This window comes from Pelodiscus sinensis, chromosome 2 (genome assembly GCF_052426305.1).
Source record: "Pelodiscus sinensis isolate ZL-2025 chromosome 2, ASM5242630v1, whole genome shotgun sequence".
Taxonomy (NCBI): Eukaryota; Metazoa; Chordata; order Testudines; family Trionychidae; genus Pelodiscus; species Pelodiscus sinensis.
Genome location: NC_143053.1, coordinates 120,091,333 through 120,115,056, shown reverse-complemented (window position 1 = coordinate 120,115,056; position 23,724 = coordinate 120,091,333). Strand labels below are relative to the sequence as shown.

The window sequence follows — 23,724 nt, the reverse complement described above, 5'->3', positions numbered from 1 at the left end:
TTCACTCGTGGGCTCCAAAGGATCTGCTCAGCGTGTCCGCTAGCAGGTTTTTGCACCCCGGGAGGTATTCCGCTTGAGGTGTGATGCCGTGCGTGACGCACAAATGCGAAAGTGGCAGGGCCTCTTTGTAGAGGGGAAGTGAACGCGCCCCACCTTGCTTGTTGAGATAAAAAACCGCCGCTGTGTTGTCCATACAAACCAGGATCAAGTGGTGGGCGAGCCTTGGCAGGAAGGCCTCACAGGCTCGCCTCACTGCCCGCAATTCCCGGACGATTATGTGTAGGGCTCACTCGGAGGGGGACCAAAGGCCCTGAGTTCTATGTCGCCCCAGGTGCGCTCCCCAGCCCAGGTCGGACGCATTGGTGACCAGCGTCAGGAAGAGGAGAGGGGTATTGAACGGGACCCCACTGCATACCACAGGTTCCTGGGTCCACCATAGGAGGGAGTCCAGAATTACTTTGGGCACCGTAATTATCAAGTCCCAAAGACCCCTGGACTGGCTGAAGGCCTTCGCCAACCACGCCTGCATGGGTCTCATCCGCAACCTGGCATGGCGGACCGTGTACGTACACGCCGCCCTATGGCCTAGGAACCTGGAGCAGACCCGAGGGGTCGTTATAGGGGACCGAGTTAGCCCCGAGATCAGCTCCACTATGGAGAGGAACCTGCTGTTGGGCAGGAACGCCCTTGCCACCCTCGAATCGAGGAGGGCCCCCACAAATTCTATCTGTTGCGAGGGAGTCAGGGATGACTTCTTGATATTTATCAGGAGTCCTAACCTTAGGAAAAGGGCTCTTGTGAGTGCCATGTGAGCTTCTACCTGCCCGTACGAGCGACCTCAGATCAGCCAATCGTCGAGGTACGGAAACACGTGCACCCCTTGTTTGCGGAGATATGCAACAATCCGCTGTGGCAGCCCTGAGCCCCCTCAAACCTAGAAACCCCTCCTGTATCCTAAACATCTCATCTTTGGTCCCATCCCATAGCCCACACCCCCAGGCAGACTCTGCACCCCTGGTACCCCATTTCTATGTCCCAGCCCAGAGTCCCTATCCACATACTGAACCCCTCTGCCTAGCCTGCATCCCAAACCCCTCATCTCTGGTGCCACCCCAGAACTCTAGGCAAAGGATTCACCCCCTCACACATTCTCCCTATTCCAATCTCCGCAACCCCACCCTGGACCCTGCACTCTAGTCAAAAGATATAATTATGTTGGGTCATGGTCAGGAGCGGCCTGAGGCTGGCTGCTGAAGGTGGCACCCCAGGTGGAAGGCGCGATCGGCGCCCCCGCCTGCACAGCCGTCAATGGCTGTGATGTAATCATGGGGCACCCCGTGATGTCATCATCGGGTGCCCGGGCTAGCAGCGCCCTGGGCAACTGCCTAGTTTGCCTAGGCTCACGGGCTGCTCCTGGTCATGGGCATCAACAATTTTTTCTTCAACTGAGTCATAAGAAAAAAAATCTGAAAACCGTTGTCCTACCTGATTATTATGCTTATAGACAATGGATCTAACACCTGCAGCATTCAAACACTAGTAACGTGACATCAATGTAATTATTGGTTGTAATTTGAGAATATTCCTAGCAAGGGCACCATTTATGGGAGGTTGGGAGACAGTAGCCCCACTCCCAAGTTTGAAACCCCTGGATTTCATACTTGAGGTCTGCTTAGAGCTTCATTCCCTGGCTCTAGAGGCAGTTCTTAAATGCAACAGAGTTTGAGCTCCTTGCAGCTTTGCCATTGGGGCAGGGAGTTTGTTATAAAAAGAGGGAAGCAGGGTGATTAAGAATAACAAAAGGCTGGGCATTCCAGTAATTGAAGGATCGTTAGATCATCATGAAAACATTGTCGAGTACTCCACTTAAAAAGGGGGGAAGAGTAGGAATGAATGTTGTGCTGCAGGGATCTTCATTTGGATTACTGTGTTAAACTTACAAATGTCTTGAAAAAGGGGTGAACAGAGAGTAATCCAAACCTGAATGCCAAGAGCTACAAAGGGATCTTACAAAACTGGGTGATTGAGCAATACAAGGGAAAATGGAATTCAGTGTTGATAAGTGCAAAGTAATGTACATGGAAAAATATAATCCTAACTATAGGATACAAAATAGCTGTTGTCACTCAAGAAAGAGATCTTGGAATCCTTGTGGATAGTTCCCTGAAAACATCTGTACAATGTGCAGTGGCAGTCTATAAATTAAAAAGCTAACAGAATATTGGGAATCATTAGGAAAGGAATAGATAATAAAACAAAATACCATATTGCCTCCACATAAAGTCATTGTATGCCCACATCTTGAACACTATGCAGATCTGGTCAGCCCATCTAAAAAGAAGATATATTGTATTTCGAAAAGGTGCAGAAAGGGCAACAGAAATGATTAGCGGAGAAGGAACAGCTTCCATATGAGGAGAGATTAACAATACTGAAACTTTTCAGCTTGGAAAGGACTAAAGGGTAGGGGGATATTTTAGAGGAGTGGTTCCCAATCGTTTTTATACTACTGATTGGCAAACTCATTCAAAAACATTTGGTGGATCAGTATAGAAACATTAGCATATTCATTATGGCAATTAATTTATTCACATATTTGCATATTCGTTATGTTCATTCATTTTAAGTGGCCACATATTATTTTACATTGCATCTGTATGCACACAATACATGTCATTGTAATGTTTTTTAATTATCTCTCCAAAATATTGGCTTTCCACCTTAAAAAATCATACATAACACATTGCCAGCTTGCTACCCCAAGTATTTTATTTCCACTACTGTTAAAAATCATACATAAGACATCACTTCCCAAAGTATTTTACTTCCATCACTGTTAAAAATCTCCCTAGTTAGTTTAGCTCATGGGTTCCCAAACTGGGGGGGGAGGGTGAAGAAATTCCAGGGAGGGCGCAAGGTGACCCAGTCCCCCTCCCCATCAAGTTTTGCTGCCCTGCTCAGTTCCATCTTTTTTTGCTCAAGTTTTTTTGGGGCTGGGAGCGTGAGGGTTTTTCAAAAATCAGAAAGGGGGGCGTGATGCTGAAAAGTTTGGGAACTATTGGTCTAGCTGCTAAATAACATGGTTCTAGCCCATAGTATATCAGGCAAATCAAAGGAGGGAGGACATGATGGTTAACAAGAATTTGAAAAACTGCTGCACACACACATTTTAAACTAGTTGCTAATACTTTTGGTTAAAGAGTGTTCTACAAACTAAGCCATGGAGAGGCTGAACTGAAAGTAGTGGGGTGCTGACTCTGACTCGGAGGGCTTCTCCCACCTTGTCCTCACCCCCGCAGCCACCTGGGTAGGGGCGACCCCTGCTCAGTCCCAACCGCCCTGCCAGCAGGTCACCAAGCCAGCCCAGAGGGCTCAGCATAGCTGAGCAACACCAGGTCACTGTGTGAACATACTGGCTGGGAGCAGCTGGAGGCCTGGGGGGGATGCTCCTGCCAAGCAGGGAGAGAGGAGAAGCTGCTGTCAGCGCCAGTGTGGGCGGAAAGAGAGTGGGCTCGTGGGGCGGCTGGTTCCCCGGTCTCTCTTCTCGCATGAAAAGCGCAGCGGGAGACTGACTTGGGGGCGCCCAGGCGCTTCTCCTCTAGCCACAGCTGCTCTCCCCCTGGCACTGGCTCTGGATGCTGGAGGAGCTGCCCTCCACGCAGTCCTGACCCCAGGCACCGGAGCAGCCCCCCTCTACTCAGCCCCACCCGCCAGGCAGCATAGTGGCCACAGTGAGGCTGCCCAACCAGCTCCGGCTCCAGCTACAGTACACCAGGGCAGCAGCCCACTGCACCACTCACTTTCCAGGAGGAAAGTGAGTGCTGCTGTACAGCTCTAAAAGGGAGTGGGCAGGTGGAGAAATTTTTGCTCTGCCCAGCCAGGAAGCTCTCTGTGGGCAGGGCTCAATTAGCAGTTGTGTGGCCATGCTGCCACACAACTTACAGGGAACCCCACCGGGCCAATCATCAAGCCATGGGGTTGTGGCCTGGCAGCATGCTACTGCCCAGCAGCCAGCAGTTCACGGCCTGACAGTGGCCCGTGGCCCAGCAGTGGGAAACCACCACATTAGAGATCTGAAAAATCAGGAACGGTATGGAAAAATAGAATAAGGAAATGTTATTTATTCCATCACTAACATAACACAAGATGCTGACCCAATTACATTTATAGGCAGCAGATTTAAAACAAACAAAATAATTTATTTTTTCACAATCAACTTGTGGAATTCTTTGCCTGGAGATATTGGAAAAGCCCAAACTGTAACAGGGTTCCAGTAAGAACAAAATAAGCTCAAGGAGGATAGGTCCATCAATGGCTACTAGCCAGAATGGGCAGAGATGGTGTCTCTAGCTTCTGTATGCCAGAAGCTGGGACTGTGTAATAGGGCATGGTTCATGATGATTGCCTCTGCTGTTTATTCCTTCTGAAGCACCTGGCATTGGCCACTGTTGGCAGACAGGACACTGGGCTAGAAGGACCTTTGGTCTGACCCAGTATGGTCATTTGGATGTTCTTATATAGGAATTAAATGTATCTACCCCCTTACTGTAACCCACTAGACCCCACTCCCCTTCCAGAGCTGAGATAAGAGCCCAGCAGTCTTGACAAGGTCTCTCACTCTCCACAGAGTTAGTAACAAAGTAAGAATACACATTAAAATGTTAAGGCTAACCAATGTCCCTTAAGTGCCTTGCCACAAGACGTCAGAAGATGCCAGTGTTAGAGCTGAGTGGGTCTAATATTGATTTAATTTTCTTTCTTTAATATAGGAATTAGATACAGTACTCCTGTCAGCTAACTGCTAAGCTGTCTGCTAAAAAAAGTAGAGTTTTCCAGCACCTTGGTAGTCCCTGCGAAGAGATGATGCATGTGGTGAAGGGGAGGGCAGATGGGGTCGGTTCCCCTCTCCCAATTTGGTGCTTGGCTTGTATGGCACATGCTCAGTGACACTGCTGAAGCCTCTGTCCTTAGTCCCTCCCAGTACTTTCCCTCTCTCCTCCTGCCCATCACCTCATGCCTAGGTGATCCCGCCCCCCAACCAAAATCTTAAATTGCACCCTGATTTCTATGTACCTGTATCATTAGAATTCAGTTTAGCAAAGATATTCCTGTTATTTATACAAATTTCAATGTGATATTTTTCTCCATAACTCTGTCTGGCTTCCACTTAAATAAATTAAAAATAAAACAACAACCCACTGATACTGTATTTCTACTATTCAAATTTGTGATTTAGCTGAGTATAGACAGTGCTTTGGCACTGCTGACAGTTTTGTTTTGTTATGATTATGCTACCCTGATCCCCCAATATGTTTTCATTGTTACCACTCCACAATGACAATTAACTAGGGCTAGTTATGCCCAGCGCTTAATGTATTACGAAGGAGGTGCTATGTGCTCAAGCAATGTTTTTACCTAGGTAAGGGTTGCAGCACGCCTAGAGGTGCCAGAGCAATGAGCTGTCAAGCTAGAGATGCCAGGGCTCAGCAATATTTACCCCAGCTAAGAGTTTAAAAAATACCGCTGCCTTTGTCTGCATTGGGGTGCAAAGTGGTGCTTATAGGGTTGCCAGATGGTTTCAGCAAAAATACCGGACACGCGTGACATTACCTCCCAATCTACATTACATCTTATTTAGAAAATACCGGATATTTGTTAAATAGCCAGGCCTAGGCACTTGCCTGCCCACAAGCAGCAGGTCTGACTAGCCGGAGGGAGGCTGGGCGATTACAACGCCCCTGGCGGGCTCCCCGCCTTTCCGGGAGGAGGGATCCCGGGGCGCCGCGGCGCTAACACCCGCCCGAAGCCACCGCCCCTCTCAGCCCCGCTGCCGCCGCCACAGCGACGCCGGCAAGAGCAGCAGCAGCAGCAGCAGCAGCAGGACCCCGCACCGGTACCGCCCCCCCCCCATTCCCTGCCTGGCGCCTCTGCCGCGGGCCCGGCTGCGGGCGGGGCGGGCTCCTGGCGCGGCTCGCGGACCCAGCGCCGGGCGGGGAAGCGGCGGGGCCCGGGATTTCCACCCTGGGGCCCGGTCTCGCGGGGGAGGAGCCGGGACCCAGAGCGGCACCAGCGTCCCCTGCAGATACCGCGCTGCGCCTGCGGCCGCATCCCACGCGGTGCTGGAAGCGCTGCCCGCCGGGTGCGGCGGCGCCACCTGTTCCTGCGCTGCGGGGCGGCGGCGCCTGCCGGGGGGAGGGTGCCCGTGCGCGGGTGGGCACAGGGCGGCAGTCAGGGCCCGAGAGACCAGGCCCCGCAAACTGAATCCCCAGCTCCCACCAGGTGTCTCTGGCCTGTCCCTGCCCTGAGACGTGACTCAGCCGGTGGCTTCCTCCTGCCAGCAGGACCCGGGGCAGGAGGAGGCTGATGGTCCCTGGAACCTGTGATTCTGTGCACAATGCCTGGGCTGCGCAGGCCTGGGAGAAATAAATGGAGCCCCGGGGTCCCCACCTACCGCCAGCAGCGCAGCAGGGCTAAGACAGGCTTCCTGCCCATGTGTGTCACCAGGGGCTGCCCAAGTGATGACTCCGCAGCTCCCATGGGCTGGGAATTAGGAGAGTGGTGACTGCAGGCAGTGGCCCCTCCACCCTGGAGCTACTGCCAGAGGCAGGGGCACTAACAGATTTGATGAACACCTAGGTGGTGGGGGAGTGGAAATCAGTGCTCCTGGAAGGGGTGGGGCTTTGGGTGAAAGGCGCTGGCCTGTGCCACTCAGGGCAACCCTGAGAGCTGCCCAGAGGGTGGTGCTCCAGTGGCGATTTAGAAGACTTGGGGCTCCAACTGCATCCGCTCATGCTGGAGCCGTAGTGGTGTCTGGGAGCTCCAGGCCTTTAAAAAACTGCTTGGTCCTGGGGCAACTGCACCCTCTGTCCTTCTCTCAGCAGGCCTGGCCAAAGGGCGTGCCAGCCATTTTCAGGAGCCATCTGACGTCAGATGGCTATCCCTGACTCCTCCCTGCACCCCGATCCCTAGCCCCAGCACGCAAACCTCCATCCTCTGTCCCAACCTGGTGAAAGTGAGTGAGAGTGGAGAGAACAGATGTCGGAGGGCAGGGAGAGTAGCCCCAGGGACAGGGCAAGGCAGGGTTTGGGGTAAGGTCTTCAGGTCTGCATAATTCGACACCTGGAAGCCCTATGGGGTGGGACTGCTGTGGAAGTCCTGGAAGTGCTTGCTGTTCACTGGGCACCACCCAATTGTTAGGTGATCCATGAGGATGACTTGTCTGTCAATGGAGGCCCATAGACCATTCTGCCTTGGGGCCCAGAACTGATGTTGGTGGGGCTGGGGAATCAACCTTGCTTTTCTCGTCGCTGGGGTAGGACAGAACTGGAGTGTGGGATACATGCAGAACATCGGGATTTACTAAATCCATAGCACGTACACTGGCTCTGCCTTGGTTGCTGACTCTTGTGGGAGAGGTTTGGGCAATGGGAGGTGCCTGAAAGTCATTGCTATTTACCGAGGCACTAAAACACAGCACCTGACTCTAAATGAATCCCTGCAGCCCAGGAATGAAGGCAGTAAAATCTGCAATGAACATACCGCTGTTATGTTCAACTGCTCTGTATAGTGGCATAAAGTGCTATTCTGGATGAGACTGGGCCCTATGGCAATGTCTTGAGCCAATCAAAGCCAGTATCTCTCCCAACTTGTCTCTCTATAAAGTCTATAAAACCAGACAGCACAAACTGATTGGAGGATTAGATCATGATCTTGAATTAAATTTTAATTGAAATGTTGGGATTAGTTTTGGACTCATTGCTTGTATTAAGCACATTCTGGTTATGTCATGTTGTGATCACCAGTCTTATGTATTACTTCAGTGTAAATCATGTTTTTTTTCTTTTTGAGGAGCATGGTGGAAGTGGGCAGCCTTTTGGAGTTCAGAGAGATTGCAGAGGTCCACACATGCAGATTTATTGCAGGATTGGCACCTTTGGAGGTTTTTTTTAGATACTGATATATCTACAAAAACAATGCAACTTGTTAAATATAGCTTTTTGCCTTTGTTCTCATTACTCACCCATGTAAGAGCAGAGAACTGTAGAATTTTAGAAGATTAGAGTTGGAAGAGACCTCAAAAGGTCATCTAATCCAGCTCCCTGCTTGAAGCAGGTCCAACTCAAACTAAATCATCCCAGCCAGGGCTTTTTCAAGCCGGGCCTTAAAAGCCAGCACTGAGAATAACCTAGCTCCATCCACTTTGGAACCCCCAAATATGCCTGTCTAGTTTTTTTGATATGTATACACAATTCAAAAAAAATTAGATGAATTTTAAAACTCGGAGGCTACGTCTACACTGGCATGATTTTCTGGAAATGCTTAAAACGGAACAGTTTTCCGTTATAAGTATTTCCGGAAAAAGAGCGTCTACATTGGCAGGTTGCTTTTCCGGAAAAACCCTTTTTCCGGAAAAGCGTCCATGGCCAATGTAGACATGCAGGACACATCTGTCTCTTTTTCTAGCTCTGCTCCCACTGAATTAGGGACTCCATCTTTTGTACTACCTGCCCTGTTTCTCCACTTCTACAGAGAGGGTGGTTCTTCCTCCTGTAGCGTGGAGGGAATCCAGTACACCTCACTTTAAAATGATTAAAAATGGGTGCTCTGTTGAGGTTACAACAAAATGAGGACATTGAATTTTTTCATGTCTTGTTGACAAAATGTTTTAGTAACACAATGTTATTTTGTTCCATTGCTCTTTTTGTGTGAGAAACAGACTATTTCCAGCTACCCTTAACTTTCTCACAATCATAAGTGCCTACATACTTCTTATGGGTGCTCTGCCAAAACCTACAACAAATAAGTAATCACTTGGCTGATGTTTAGACATCATATATGGAGTGGACCTTAAGGAAAGTTTTAAATTAAGGGACTGAAGTTGCTTTGCTCAAGAAGGGTATTTCATACATAGATGAAGTGCTTACATGGAGAGAAGACATTTGGTAGAAGAGGCTCTTTAATCTATCAGACAGAAATATATTCTAAGTCCTTTAGCTGGAAGTTGAAGCTTGAAAAAAATCAAATAGAAACTAAAGGTTTTATCAGGAAGGATAATGAATCATTGGAATAATTTACCAAAAGACTCGATGGCTTCTCAAACTCTTCACATTATAAAATTAAGATTGGATGTATTTCTAAAAGATATATGGTAGTTCAATCAAAAGTTATGGGGTTGATGTTGCCCTGGTGAGCATTTTTGATGTATCTTCACATGCTCGTAGGGAGAGTGAAGCTCTTAGGGCTGTGCAGATGGGTCTGAGAGACCACTATGATCCTTAAAAGCTGAGCTGTGTACAAAATTGATACTTGCTAGCAGGGGAGCAAGCACTGTGATGAACAAATCCCACATATTTCCTAATTTCTCATTCCTGCTCCTTAACTTTGTTTGATTCAACTGGATTTCTTGAATATGTATACACATCTGAACAGAGATGAACGATGTGACACATACTGCTACCCGACACATGCCTTGGATGCAATATCATGAACAATATGAAATAAGATGCTCTTTTAACATATAACCTCTTAATATCTTGGAGATAGTTGTTAAATGTGATATCAATTCGAAAAAAGCTCTCTCATTTATTTTCATGTATAGGCAGGTTAGTTTTCAAATACATTGGATTTTTTCCCTAATCTTGATTTTTTTCTCTTTTTCAGCTTCTGTAACTACAGGAGAAAGACACTGCAAATTTGCATGACTCCTAAAGCCTGCAGCAGTTGTCAGGATCCTGAGATTAGTTCTTACTCAGACTGTGTTGACCATAGACCTTGACATGTTTTCTAAATTTCAGAGACTCACATTGTTAATATTGGGACTTATCCATCACTCAAAGCCCAGAGCAAACACCAGTGATGCCTTTTTATGAGATCCCAGAAGTTTATTCCCTCTGACATGTAGCAGTCTGAGCCAGCACACATATAGACTCCACTGTTTGGGAAACTAAAATGCAGCTCCATTATCATGGTGATGAAAGGAGTATGAGTGACTAGGCCTAATAGTACGGCCCATGGAATACGTAGAGCTGTATACCGCAAATAAATGCATTTGTCTATGGGAGCTGGGGAATAGTGTTCTTTTCCTAATAGGATTTTTGTAAAACAGAAGAGGTCGGATAATTCATTTACCTGGTAACAATGCCCTGAAACTGGGTTAAAGAGCTTTAATCCAGATGACAAGCTTCAGAGGGATAGCCATGTAATTCTGTGTCAGCAAAAGCCATGAGAAGTCCTGTGGTCCCTTACAGCCTAAAAAATTTAATTGAGCATAAGCTTTTGTGGGCTGGAACACACTTCATCAGATGCATGAAGTGGAAACTTCAGTTTGGCAAGTATATCTACACATGCAAAGATGAGTATGTTACATTACTATGGGAAGGACCAGTACTAAGGAAGTCAAGTCAATCAGGGGGGATGTGGCCCATTCCCAACAGCTGATGAGAAGGTGAGAATACCAAAAGAGAGAAAATTACATTTTGTTGTGAGCTAGCCACTCCCAGTCTCTATTCAGACCCAGTCTGGTAGGGTCAAGTTTGCATATGAATTCCATCTCTGCAGTTTCAGGTTGAAGTCTGTTTCTGAAATGTTTTTGCAGAAGTATGGCAACTTTCAAGTCTGTTACTGAGTGTCCAGGGAGGTTGAAGTGTTCTCCTACTGGTTTTTAAATGTTACCATTCTTTGTGTCTGATTTATGCCCCTTTATTCTTTTGCATAGAGACAGTCTGTATTAAAATATATGGAATAGGAATCAAATAGGAATTTGAATGATAGAATGAATCAGTGTTACAAATACAGTATTATTAGTCTAAAGATACACACAGTATTTTTATAAAGCTGTGGATAATATACTTACACCCATTCTTTACGACCTGGTGGTAAGAGACAAAGGACCAGCCTTGCTTCCAGCATGCTTGGACAGTTCAGGTACAGGTTCCTCAGTTCTCGGGTGGGAAACACTGAAGCTAATGTGAAGAACTATTAAAGCTAACTTAGTTTATTTAAACGAATGATTTAAGCCAACTTTAAACTAAGAGCATTAGAAAGACAATAATTAAAGACAAAGTTTAGAGACTAATCTTAATGCCTAAATAGTCCACCTCCCTCATGAGTTCTGGGCATCCCATTTATTATGCTTAGGTGCTTGGGCCCATCTTCCATGTCCAAACCTAACTTCCACACCCATAAACTATAAGGTTACATTTAATTAATAGGCTGGATACCTATGCATGATTTCATGTACTGATGACATGTGCATGCACATGAATGAGATCATTCTCACCCATGTGATTTATTTTCTTGTGGTATACATGTTAAGTTTGAGGGTACGGAAGCCACACATATGCTATTAAAAGTCACTTTATCTTATCACCATTTATCAAGGTGAAACGTCCCAAATATATGGAGGTTGACTTTTCTATCTAGATAATGTCTAGGTCCCAGACATATGTAAGCCCAACTGTGTTATCAGGGTGAAAAATACTAACATTGCCTTAGCTCAGCATATACGATCTGTCCTGAAGGTCCCTTGCAGAATAGCTAAATTAGTTTACTATAAAACTACTATAATGAACAAATAATTAAACCATACATTTATGTAAGAAAATAAATGTATCTATAAGCAAGCAAAGTAGGTTAGCCCTACAGGCTACATTACTGAATTCCTGAAAAACAGTGTATACTGCTTATAAAGCTTAACACGAATCCTAGAGAATGGAAAAACTTTGCCATTTGTGTGAGTTTGCCTCTCTTGTTATCTGAAGGCTCTTATATAAACTCAATTTTGAGAGAGAGAAAGTGTGTGCACATGGTCCCTAAAAGTACTTGACACTGTGTTAGAAACTGAAGTGGTGTAAAACCATGTAGTTCTTCTGACTTCAGTGAAGCTATGGCATTTTGTATCAGCTGAGAACATGGCACGTTAAATACTCATTATCTTATATGATCTTTCTTTCGTGTTTTATCTTACAGGTTCTGAACCATGGATTCAGACCTCAGTAAAGCAAACACCAACTTTGCACTCAGCCTATTCAAAGAGCTGAGTGAAAATGCCAATACACAGAATTTATTCTTTTCTCCTTTGAGTATCTCCTCTGCTTTGGCCATGGTTTTTTTGGGTGCAAAAGGTAACACTGCAGCCCAGATGGCAAAGGTATGTCTGGATAAATGTGACCCACTTAACACAATTTTTCTCTAGAATCTCATCCACAGCTCTCCGTTGTATGTTCTGTACCCTGTACTTATGCAAAACTTCCATTATCCTCCTAAGCCAGTGTTTCCCAATTGGTGATGGCAAGGGTTCCGTAAAGAGCTGGCACTCCTCTTCTTAAAAGAACAGAGCTCTGGCGCTCTCTCTTTTTTTTTTTTCCTAGACAAAACGCGACAGGGGCCTTTTTTTTAATAAGGCAACCCTAGGGGTTCAGTGGCCAAATAAAATTGGGAAACACTGTCCTAGGCTATGTCTACACTGCACACTTATTTCAAAATAACTCAAGTTATTTCGAAATAAGAGAGTGCACATCTACACAGCAAGCCCGCTTTTTCAAAATAATTTTGAAATAATGGGCTTCTCATTCCAACTTCTGTAAGCCTTTTTTCACGAGGAGTAAGGGATGTTGAAGGAAGAGTGATCTTCCTTCGACTTCCTGCTGTGAAGACAGCACCTAAAGCTGAGTTAAGCTACTTCAGCTTCAGCTACGCAATTACTATAGCTGAAGTTGCATATCTTAATTTGACGTTAGCCCGCAGTGTAAACGTAACCCTAGTGCGCCTGAGAGTAGAATTTTGCCAGCACTGCGAGAGGGCTCTCTAGTTGCCTAAAGATTTAGATAACTTCAAAGTCTCTAGAATTTATATCAAACTGGTAATCTTTACATATGCCTTAAATACATAGCCAGGAGCATTTTCTTAAAATCAACCTCAAGTTTGGGTAACCAAAAAAATTACTTATTGCTTTTGCAAATACAGGCCTGGATCACTGAGCTCTTCATGGCAAATCCTGTTTCAATGACCACTCAGAACCTCTAGAAAGGAAGAGGGGGCAGGATAGAAGAGTTGGGTGCCCAGTATGGAGCTCTGAAGTTTCATTAATTGGTCAAGCAAAGAGCTAAGGTCTATACTAGGAGATAAGCTCGAATTCTGCTACGCAACTTCAACTACATTAATTGTGTTGCTTAAATCGAAATATTTTAACTCAACCTTTGGCACTGTTCACACTGCAGGAAGTTGAAGGGAACATGCTCTCCTTTTGACTTATTAACTCATCGTAGAAGCAGGACTACTGGCATTGATGGGAGTGCCCTCTCAGTTCAAATTCTCCTGTCCTCACTAATCGAAACCCTGGAATATCAAATACGGCTACTTCGATCTTACGTGTAGTGTAGACATGGCCTAAGAGGAGAACCAAGAGAGACAGTCACAAATGCTAAGGAGGAACAGGATTTAGTAAAGGAGAGTGATCAATAGTGACAAAATTGGCAGGAATCAAGGAAGACGATGGAGTTGAGGTCCTGAGATCTGGCTGCCAAGAGGTTATTAAAGAAAAGGACTTCTATGTTGTAGCTCTGTATCCTTTTAGTTTCTCCTAAAATTGTGGCTTTTTGTGTGTATTTTGGTAGGTGTGCTGGGATGGGAGTTACCAATTTGAACAATTGATTTATAGTTGTCCAGGTAGTCTTACACAATATTTGACTTAGAGGAGAGGAAGAGTCTGTCTAAACTTTCAGCTTCAACAGTAAAATAGGGTGGGGTTGAAACTAATTCCTTGTAATCTGTTAGGAGTTCTAGAACGTGCTTTTATATGTCTTTTGTTTAGGTGGATTAACTATTAGTAGAGTTTGCTTAAAAAAAAATATAGGCACCAGTGGATGGAAACATTCTCTTATTCTGTGTCAGCAAAATCTTTTGCTCAAAAATCAACCAGCACAACAGGTCTGCAATTTCTATGACAGTCATATCATGGCAGTTTTTAGCAGTTATTACTTTTAAGCCAGTCCAGCATTTGGGGGTAGTATTTTTACACCTATGGAAATAAAAAGAGAATATGGCCTGATCTTGATTTTAAAACCATCGGTCTAAGAGACCTGACATCACTGAATTTAGCCTAGAGACCTATTGTGGGTGTCCCACTATTATCCCAGGCTGCATTTGGTTGAATTGAGTCTTTTGTGTTCTATGAGGGCAGTTCTCTTGGTGAGCCACCCATCTGCCCTCTGTGGGTTGTTTGGCCCTTCGGGTAGCTTCTGGGATCTTGCGCCATTTCTCTCCTTTGGGCATTTGCCTACGTACATGCAATGAAGCAACACAGATCATTTCTTCGTTTCGCTAAGGTTTCAACTCAGATAAGTGCCAGATCTGTTTTTCAATGTATTCTGTATTTTGCTAACTACTCTCCAGGTTGGACCTCCCTGGTCTGGCACCCTCAGGACCGGACTGGTCCCGAATCATGGAATTTGCCAGAGCAGGGGAGGCCCCTGCCACTGGCTCCTCCAGCCTTCTGATCATCTGCGCTGCCAGCTCCATTGCCCTTGCTGACCTTCACTACCCCCGACCCCAGCCTGTAGGGTTGCTGGTTCTCCTGCCACCATCCCAGCTGGACTGCCTGCCGGGCAGCCGTTGGGCCCCAGCCCCACGCTGCTATTAGCTGCCACAGGTCCAACCTCAGTCACAGTTCAGGCCCCATTGCCAGGGGCTGACCAGGCTCTGGCCCCAGCCATGCGCTGCAAGGGGCTGCCACCAGCCCCTGTCCCAATGCCATTGGCTGCTGGGGGCTGCTGCTAGTTCTGGCCAGAGGCTCACTACTGCAAGCAGCTGACAGCTGGTGCAAGCCCCAGCTCCTGCCCTGTTCCTGCTGCTTCAGCCCGGCCCCACTCCTGGATGGCCCTCCTGCCTCTAGGCCTCCGGGGCGCTCTGATCCAAGAACATGCACAGTCCTCTTAGCCCTTTTTTGGAAGGTACATCCTATACTGTCAGTTGCTTCATTTTAGTAAAGAAGAATAAGAAAAATAATGGGGGAAAGGAACGATACAAACATGAAATGATGCAATAAAAAAATCCATTATGGAATGGAAAATGGAGGCCCTGTTACAAGGAAGCAGGATCCTGTGGTAATGGTTGAATTGAAGGCATAGATCCAAAACATTGCTGGCAGCTTTTGGGAAAGGAATGTTAAAAGGGATATAGTCAACTGAAATTATACCTTGTCTGAATTCTTTTTACCCAATAGCATTGGAAGTACCCCTTAAGATTAGGGGGAAGTGAGTCAGTTTTTCACCGTTTGTTTACATGTTCATTTGACAGCACTTCTTGTTTTGCTGTTTTTTCCATAGAGAGGTTTTCTTGTTTGTTAGACTGTTTCACACAATGAAACAAATTCAAAAAATTAACTATAAAGCAAAAAAATTGGCATGGGCATATAGACTCAGGATATGAGACCTGAAGCGACTTTAAATTCATGTTCTGAAACTTCAAAACAGCTATGTTAATTTCACAGCTTTTCCTCTTCTAACTTGTACAATGAGCTGCAAACGTGTTGGGTCCTGTGAAATTGTTTCCCTTTTAGGGCTGACTTGGGTATTCAGAATGCAGCTTTCATCTTTAAGGGCTGAAAGGCATTGTACTGACCTCTTCCAAAGTGCGTATTACACACATGTGGATCATGCCGAGTGTATATCTTTCTCTTTCTACAGGTGCTTTCTTTGGTCAAACCTGAAGAGATTCATGATGGGTATCAGTCACTTATTTCTGAAATTAACAGACCAGGCACTAAGTATGCGCTTAAGATTGCCAACCGGCTCTATGGGGATAAGACTTGTCAAATTCTTACAGTAAGTCAAATATTCAGTTGGTTTTTATGTTATGACACATTTTCTGTGGTTCCACTTCTGAGTGTAAAGGAAAGGTGCTGGCTTTAATCTCCAGGCGCTATGACGTTCAGACCGGAGTAGCCAAAACCAGTCTCCTTGTAATATCCAATTGTGTGCTCAGCTTACTGTTTGACAGTCCATAGTGCTGAACTCTTGAGAACCGGAGCAGAGTGTTGTCAATGGAAGGACCGTCAAATCCCAACTCTTCAGCATTCCAAAAATCACTCAGGCCTGTTTGGCCAGGAGCTATGATTTTAAAAATTTCTTTCTGGTGGCGGATACAGAGGGAAATAAGCATTATTGTGTGACTAACTGGGACGTCTTCTCTCCCCTTAAATTGTACAGTGCGTTCAAAGAACACACCACTGGGCACAACATTACTTTTTTAAATGAGAAAGAAGAGGGATTAGAAATTCTCCAAAGACTTAGGGTGTACATTTTCCTTCAAAAATATATCTGAAAAGTGTACTCCTCTGAATGCCCCTCTGTGGCTGAGGGCACATCTGCAATTTTTGGTTCAGCTCTTTTCTGGGGGGTCTGGAGAGGGTCGGGTGGATCCAGACCCACCCACTCCTCTGGGCTTTGGCCCAGGGACCCCAGGAGTAGGAGTTGACTGCTCAGATTCTCTAGTGCTTGCTGCTACCTTGCTCCCTGGGCCACTTCCTCAAGATGCTTCTCCGTCCCACTCTTTCTAACTCCCATGCTTCATATCTGAAAATTAAGAGATAGTAGGAAATCACGCAAGTTTTAAACTTTAAGAAATAAACTTGCACTTTCAGTATGGCAATCAAGCTTACCCTTCCCAATCCATGAAATGTTATTAATAAAAAGGTCTGCCAGTAAAAATTGGCTCAGATCAAGAATTCCTCTTTTCAATTAAAGTTAAAACCGCTGTGATTAAATATTTAAACTTGGTATCTTTGGCAGTAGGACCATAAAACAGAAGACTTCAAAATACAATTTCGAGAGAGAAAAAATGCTTTTCACCTAAGCACAGTTACTGACCTATTGACATTTGCACAAGAGGTCTTTCATAAGGCTGAAGAGCAGAGTATTATGGTCCAAAAAAGATATATGATACAGAAATGAACCCCGGGACATTTCACTTCTGAACTATATCAAGTCTGAAGGTCACTGTGAGGATTACAAAATGCTTCATCTGTAGACCAATTTACAAGGCCTGGTATTCTCCAACTGGAGCATGCAGTGCTGTTGTTGATCTGTTATTAAGCCAGCTGATCTGAGTAAAAATGTAATAAAAGAAAAGAAATGTACAGTTTGAAAAGAAGTGATAACAAGTTGTGTCTACAGTGACTCTTTCTGAAGGAGCGGGGGAAGAGGAAGTAGATTCTATGTTTGAATCTTTTACAACTGCCCACAAGCAAAATATACTGTTAAGATAACTTCCTTTGCTTGTCATAGACATTTATAGATTCTTGCCAGGAATTCTACTATGCAGAGGTAGAACGAGTTGACTTCTGTGGAGATGCAGAAGATTCCAGAAAACATATAAACGCCTGGGTAGAAGAAAAAACTGAAGGTAAGTAGCTTGCAGAATTTCACAGGGTATTTCTAAACAGCCAGCACGTTCTTAAAAAGTGTATGGCAATAGAAAAGATACAATAAAGGAAAGAGGGGGGGAAAAAAGTGAATCCTTCAGATTAAGATGTAGTTCTTGTTAGGGTTTTGGCAAGTAGTCAACTACTCAGGTACCCCATAAGCTTATTGGGCAGTCGAATGGAGTACTCAACTACTCGCTTCCCCCGTTCCTTGCTGCCTCTGCATGTGGTGGGCCGAGGTTCGCCGCTGGCAGAGGCAGCTCTGGCAGCAGCCCTTGTTCATAGCAGCGGGGGATTGCCACACGCAGGACTGCTGGAGTCGGCGTGAGCCGGGACTGAGCAGTCCTGACTCGTACTGGCAGGATGCTGCGCCTCTGCATTTTAAATGTACTAAGAGCCTGCCAGCTCTTACCACATTTAAAATGCGGAGCCACTAAAATGCAGGTGTGTCCCGTAGCCAGCGCGAACCAGGATTGCTCCTTCTAGGCTCCATCCTGTTCTAGGAGCTATCCCTGCTGCAGCTCTGCAAAGTGGCCCCTTATCTACTAATCTGTAGTCGATACAACTGTATCGGCTACATTATTAACCAGATAACCACAATTTAACATCCTCAGCTCTTGTATTGTGCAGTTAGTAGTCAATACTGTAGTTAATAACACAAGTAGGTGGATAGGTGCGTATTAACTAAAAGCTCTTCTTCCTTTCATGTGTTCTAAAGGTAAAATCCAGAATCTGCTGGCTCAGGGTGTTGTTGATTCCATGACCCGACTAATCTTGGTGAATGCCATGTACTTCAAAGGCAATTGGGCAACTCCATTCGACAAATATGGGACAGTGGAAATGGAATTTAAAATTAACAAGGTATGAAGTAGGGAAACCTCACTAAGTTTGCACTACTCTTCACCCAGAGGAAAGAAGAAATGCATTTAATCAGGAGTGCCCTAAGCACACTTTCCTATACTCCTCTATTCTATTCTATCCCATCCCAAACCCTCAGCATTATTTTAATGTTGCTTATTTTAACAACATCTTTGAAACTACATTTTCAATGGAATATGTTAATTTAGATGTATCCCTGCTTTCCTTCATTCTCTCTCTGCTTTCTGCTGGACCTCTCAGTGTGTTTTCTGCGTTGGAGAGAGGTAGCCTTGAACATAATTACAGAAGATACAATAGTCAGAAATGTAACATGGAAGGGAAGAATGTGGATAAAGAAGTGTCTTGACAGTTTGGGATTTCATAAATTGTTCAGTGGTTAGAGATCCTGCAAGGCATTTAACCGCCCTGCCCTCTAATTTTTTGCTGACCTGTGTGTAGAACTGCCACAGAATTAAGGGTAGTGACAGAAACTGGTTCCCCCACCTTCAGTTTTTAGATCTTCGCTCACCTTCAGTTTCTTCAGTGTATATTAAAGGCAGCAAGTGTGGGGCATGGCAGGGGGAGCAAGAGACGGATTAAAAGCCGTTTACCGCAGCACCATCTCCGTGGTGCCAAGGAGAGGAGACAAGGGAGGCAGAGGCACAGCGGGGCTGCAGCTCTGCCTTTCAAATGATGTGCCAAGCTCTTACTACATTTAAAAGGCAGAGGTGCAGTGGGGTTATATCCCAGGGCCAGCTCGAGCTGGGACTAAGCAGTTGCATATTGTGCCGGCTCCGGGATGCCATGGCTTTGCCTGCTGGACGCATCTTTGTGATAGAGCAGTAGCTGTAAGAAATTTAAGTTACTTTCTCCCCTGCTTAGTTCTCCCTTTTCTTCTTCTTGGGGGTTGGCAGATCAGTACTGTGGTGATTTCCCATTGAATACAGGAACATGCTGAGGCCAGGTCTCTATGGCGGGGAGAAGGTCATTTAACGATAAGCAATTCCAGCTACCGTGTATACTCGAGTATAAGCCGAGTTTTTCAGCACAGTTTTTGTGCTGAAAAATGCCCCCCCTCGGCTTATACTCGAGTCAGCATCTCGAGAACTGAGGCGGGCAAAGCCTCAGAGGCGCGGGACCCCCCCGCGGCTGCGGCTTCAGTCCGGGAGCCTGTGGTCTGCTGGGGACGGTCCCCAGCAGACCACAGGCTCCCAGATTGAAGCGGCAGCAGCGGCGGTTCCCCGCGCCTCTGAGGCTTTGCTCTGGCCTCAGAGGCGCGGGACCTCCCCGCGGCTGCGGCTTCAGTCCGGGAGCCTGTGGTCTGCTGGGGACGGTCCCCAGCAGACCACAGGCACCCAGATTGAAGCGGCAGCAGCGGCAAAGCCTCAGAGGCGCGGGGAACCGCCGCTGCTGCCGCTTCAATCTGGGTGCCTGTGGTCTGCTGGGGACCGTCCCCAGCAGACCACAGGCTCCCGGACTGAAGCCGCAGCCGCGGGGGGTCCCGCGCCTCTGAGGCTTTGCTCTGGCAAAGCCTCAGAAGCGCGGGAACCCGCCCGGTGCCCCTGGTCTGCTGGAGACGGTCTCCAGCAGACCAGGGGCACCGGAGCAGCTTTCGCCCCGACTTCCGGGGCTAGACCCGGTATCTATCTTCATTTTTTACATTTACCAGTCGCTGCCTCATTTCCTACCCTAAGCTTATACTCGAGTCAATACTTTTTCCCAGTTTTTTGGGGTAAAATTAGGTGCCTCGGCTTATATAACGGGTCGACTTATATTCGAGTATATACGGTATGTAAATAACAACTTAGCTGGGGTTGATATACCGTCAGCCGAGTTTCAGTGCTGTCCTCCTAGCGGGAAATCAACAGGAGAAGCTCTCCATTGACTTCTCTTACTCTTCTCAACTGTGAGGAGTACCACAGTCAATGGAGACACCCTCAGCTTTCAATTTAGTGTCTTTCTACACCACTAAATTGAATCCTAGAAAACTGACTTCCACAGCATTGATTCTCCATATTCCCCTAGTAAATATAGACATGGCCTTAGGTTTCAACCCTAATCTTTAAATCTGTTTATGAAAGTGGACTGAGTCACTAGAGCACTGTATTTTGTGCATGACAAGGAATATAACCTTTAAAGGAATTCATTAGGAACTACAGCACTGTCATTCACAACAACTCAAGGGCAAGACAGCAGATGACCCGCAACTGCGGAATTCACTTTATAAAACATAGGAACAGCCCCAATTCTCAGTGGTTCCAGAACAGGCTGTAAAACTCGCTTTTATCCTCAGCCTGCTTATGCTCACTAATCATTGGTGAACTGTCAAAAATAGAGTTCAGATAAACATTCAGAATTCCCGATGTTATCTGAACTTTTAGGCTCCTCTCTGATATCAACTCTGAACATATCAACAGCTGTTCCAGAATACTAATAGCCACTCACTTTTTCTTTTACGAGCCATGATCATTAATCTACTTACAGATTCTCTGTCTGTTTTTGCTGCTGCTCTTTTCATAACACCCAGCAAGATCCACAAGGAAATCTGGCTTTGTGCTCCTCTCTATTCATCCCATTTGTATATGTTTACAGGCAATTGCAGTCCTGGTTCTATAATTTAACATTCAGATGTTTGAAATCTCCTCCTTACTGACCATTTAGATGTAAGGTTTGGAAAATTTAATGAAAGTTTAATTTTTACTTTCTCAACTTGTGCCTCATCTTTAATGACAAGAAAATAATGAAAAAGCCTCATTAGCTTGTGCTCCGTAAGAAAAATATTCGAGGAGAGAGGATTTAAAAAAGGGCATTTCAGACCATTAGTTTGAATTGCTTATAATTTTGAGATTTAGTTATTTTTAAAACATCACTAAAATGTTTGATATTTCTTTTGTGATAGCATGCCAGGGACTGGTAGCATAAAAATCCAAAATATGAGAGTGTAACCCACACACATTCTGGGTGTCATGTGCTGACCCTTCTAATGACACTGAGAATACTTACAGGGAGTATAATGAGTCTACTCTACAGCCATAACTAATAATCAGCTGCATGGGTGGTCAGTGAAGGGAATCACCCAGAGCCCCACCCCTTATGCTGAGGTTTCGCCCTCCACCACTACGAGGAGGGTGATTGGGCACTCACGCAGACCCGGCCTCACCCTACCCCAGAGCACTGTGGAGGAAAAGAGGGTGCACGACTCGAGCCTCCTCGGCACCAGAGCAAGACTCTGCCCCTAGAACACCTACAATAGGCCTTCTGGGGGCGGAGTGCGGGCGGGCCAGGATGACGGTTTGGGAGGGCAAAGCCTTCTCTTGCCTAGGCTACTGACCGCCCATGATCAGTTGGCTTTTAGCTCATGCATTAGAGGCTCATGCACTCAGCTCCAGAGGTCCCCAATTCGATTCTGTCTGGCGATTATTTACGCTGAAGATATTCCCAATCCATTTGAAACAAAGATTGAAATATGTATAAATTAAAAGGCTTGAATCCAGGAGTAGAACTATTTAGGCTCAGAGGTTTAGTGTTTTTTAAAAGATGTGTGTACACATTAAGCAACTAAAATACATATAAATGTGTTTCCTGAATGTAAATTTCAAGGGAATAAGCATTACAAATGGGAAGAGCCTCATGGAATTCTGGTTCATTCCCTCCCACCAAAACAAGAAGCGTAGTGCTAGGACTCTTAACTACAATATTTTCTAGTACTAGTTTCAAGTGTCCTATGTAATTTGTATCTTGGTTCTTCTAGTGTCTCCCAACTTGTTGACATTTAATGCTTTTTTTTTAAAGGACGAAAGCAAACCAGTGCAAATGATGTTCAAGAGAGATGAATTTAAGATGGGATACATAGCAGACTTTCAGACCAAAATCCTTGAGCTCCCTTATGTTGATAATGAGACTAGTATGATTATCCTGCTTCCTGATGAAATCCAAGATAATTCCACTGGCCTGGAACAGGTAAGGCAGTTTGTACAGAACACAAAGACAACTGAAATCCTGCTAGAGAAGAGCCTTTGACTAAATCTCATGGAGATCTGTGACTTCAAGCCCCCAGCTCCTAAGTCCCCAGTGTCAGCACAGGGTGGAGAGCCGGAGGAGGCATTGCCCCCGTCCCCCAAAAGATGGGAACGCCATACCTCACTGTCAAGTACGCCCAGCTCTCTCTGATGTCTAGAGACATGTTAAGTTCTGAAAGGAGAGACTTCTTGACCAGGGGAGGGGTCACCAGGGACTGGGATGAAAGCAGAATGGAGAGAGTGACTGACTGAGGGAGATCCTAGAGAGCTTCCACTGACAGATCACTTCCTGTTTGATGGATTTCACCCCCATATTCCTTAATAACTGTTGAGGGGTGAGCTCTCTCTCACTATACCTGACCTATCTAATAGTCGTTTCATATGGGAGTCCTCAAGTCTCCTGAGCTACTGATTTCCTTTCTGTGCTCTATTGTTACCAGGCTGGCAAGAGACAGCGACATGGTAGTGCCTCTCCCACAGTAGCCACTTCTGCAAAGTACAGTTTGTTGTTAATGACAACATTCAGTTGCCTTAACTTGTCACCATGAAATCTGGCTTTACAATGGTACTTGCATATAGCACAGTGGGGCTCTGAGCCTAATTGGGTAACCTTTTGACTGTATTGGAAAAAGAATAAAAATGTTTCTGGCTGTCATTTATTTTTCACTTCTGACTACAGCAGTAACATTCACTCCACTGTGTAGAGATACACCACGGTCATTATTTTGTGATTACAAATTCATGGCTTTTCTTCCACTTCAATTTTGTGACCTTTTTTCTTTAGCTGGAAAGAGAACTTACCGGTGAGAAACTTGCAAAGTGGATAAATCTAGAGAAGATGGATGTCACTACAGTGGAGGTGTCTTTACCCAGATTTAAATTGGAGCAAACTTACAATTTGAAGCCTGTACTGAGAAGCATGGGAATGACTGATATTTTTGATGAAACGAAGGTGGATTTATCTGGAATGTCGGCCAAGAATGACCTTGTTCTGTCTGAGGCTGTTCACAAGTCCTTTGTGGAGGTGAATGAAGAAGGCACCGAGGCAGCAGCTGCTACTGGAGTAGCTTTCACGTTGTGTTGTTTATGGACTGGACCACGGTTCACTGCTGACCATCCTTTTCTCTTCTTTCTCCGGCACACCACCACTGGCAACATCCTGTTCTATGGCAGATTTTGTTCCCCCTAAAAAGAAAAATTGCAGAGTACATGCTGTACTATACCCTAAACACCCTTCTCTCTTGTGCCTGAAATAGCTTTTTGTTGTCCTCCAGTCAAATGTAAGGAACAATTTTGAATATCAAGATCATTTAAGAATGTCTGTTCCAAAGGGTAACACTTAAAATATCACTTGACACAGTTCACTGGAAAATGTCACTTGTTTCCTATATATCTAAATAAAGGATTCTTTAGCGTGAGTCCAGGATC

At 45.5% G+C, this 23,724-nt stretch overlaps 1 protein-coding gene across 3 annotated transcripts; it reads left to right on the top strand.

The window, feature by feature from the left end:
• The first annotated feature begins 5,694 nt into the window (after positions 1–5,694).
• Positions 5,695–23,715, top strand: LOC102458238 (serpin B6-like). Of its 3 annotated transcripts, none has more exons than XM_075921363.2 (8): positions 5,695–5,893; positions 7,852–7,939; positions 11,968–12,148; positions 15,684–15,821; positions 17,283–17,400; positions 18,138–18,280; positions 22,070–22,237; positions 23,081–23,715. In XM_075921363.2, the coding sequence occupies exons 3-8, from the start codon at positions 11,978–11,980 to the stop codon at positions 23,483–23,485; spliced, it is 1,143 nt and encodes a 380-aa protein (XP_075777478.2). In that variant the 5' UTR covers positions 5,695–5,893; positions 7,852–7,939; positions 11,968–11,977; the 3' UTR covers positions 23,486–23,715. The 3 variants fall into 3 exon arrangements, with proteins under 3 accessions (XP_075777478.2, XP_075777477.2, XP_075777476.2); XM_075921362.2 differs by having other exon boundaries at positions 7,849–7,939; XM_075921361.2 differs by lacking the exon at positions 7,852–7,939.
• Positions 23,716–23,724: the final 9 nt, after the last annotated feature.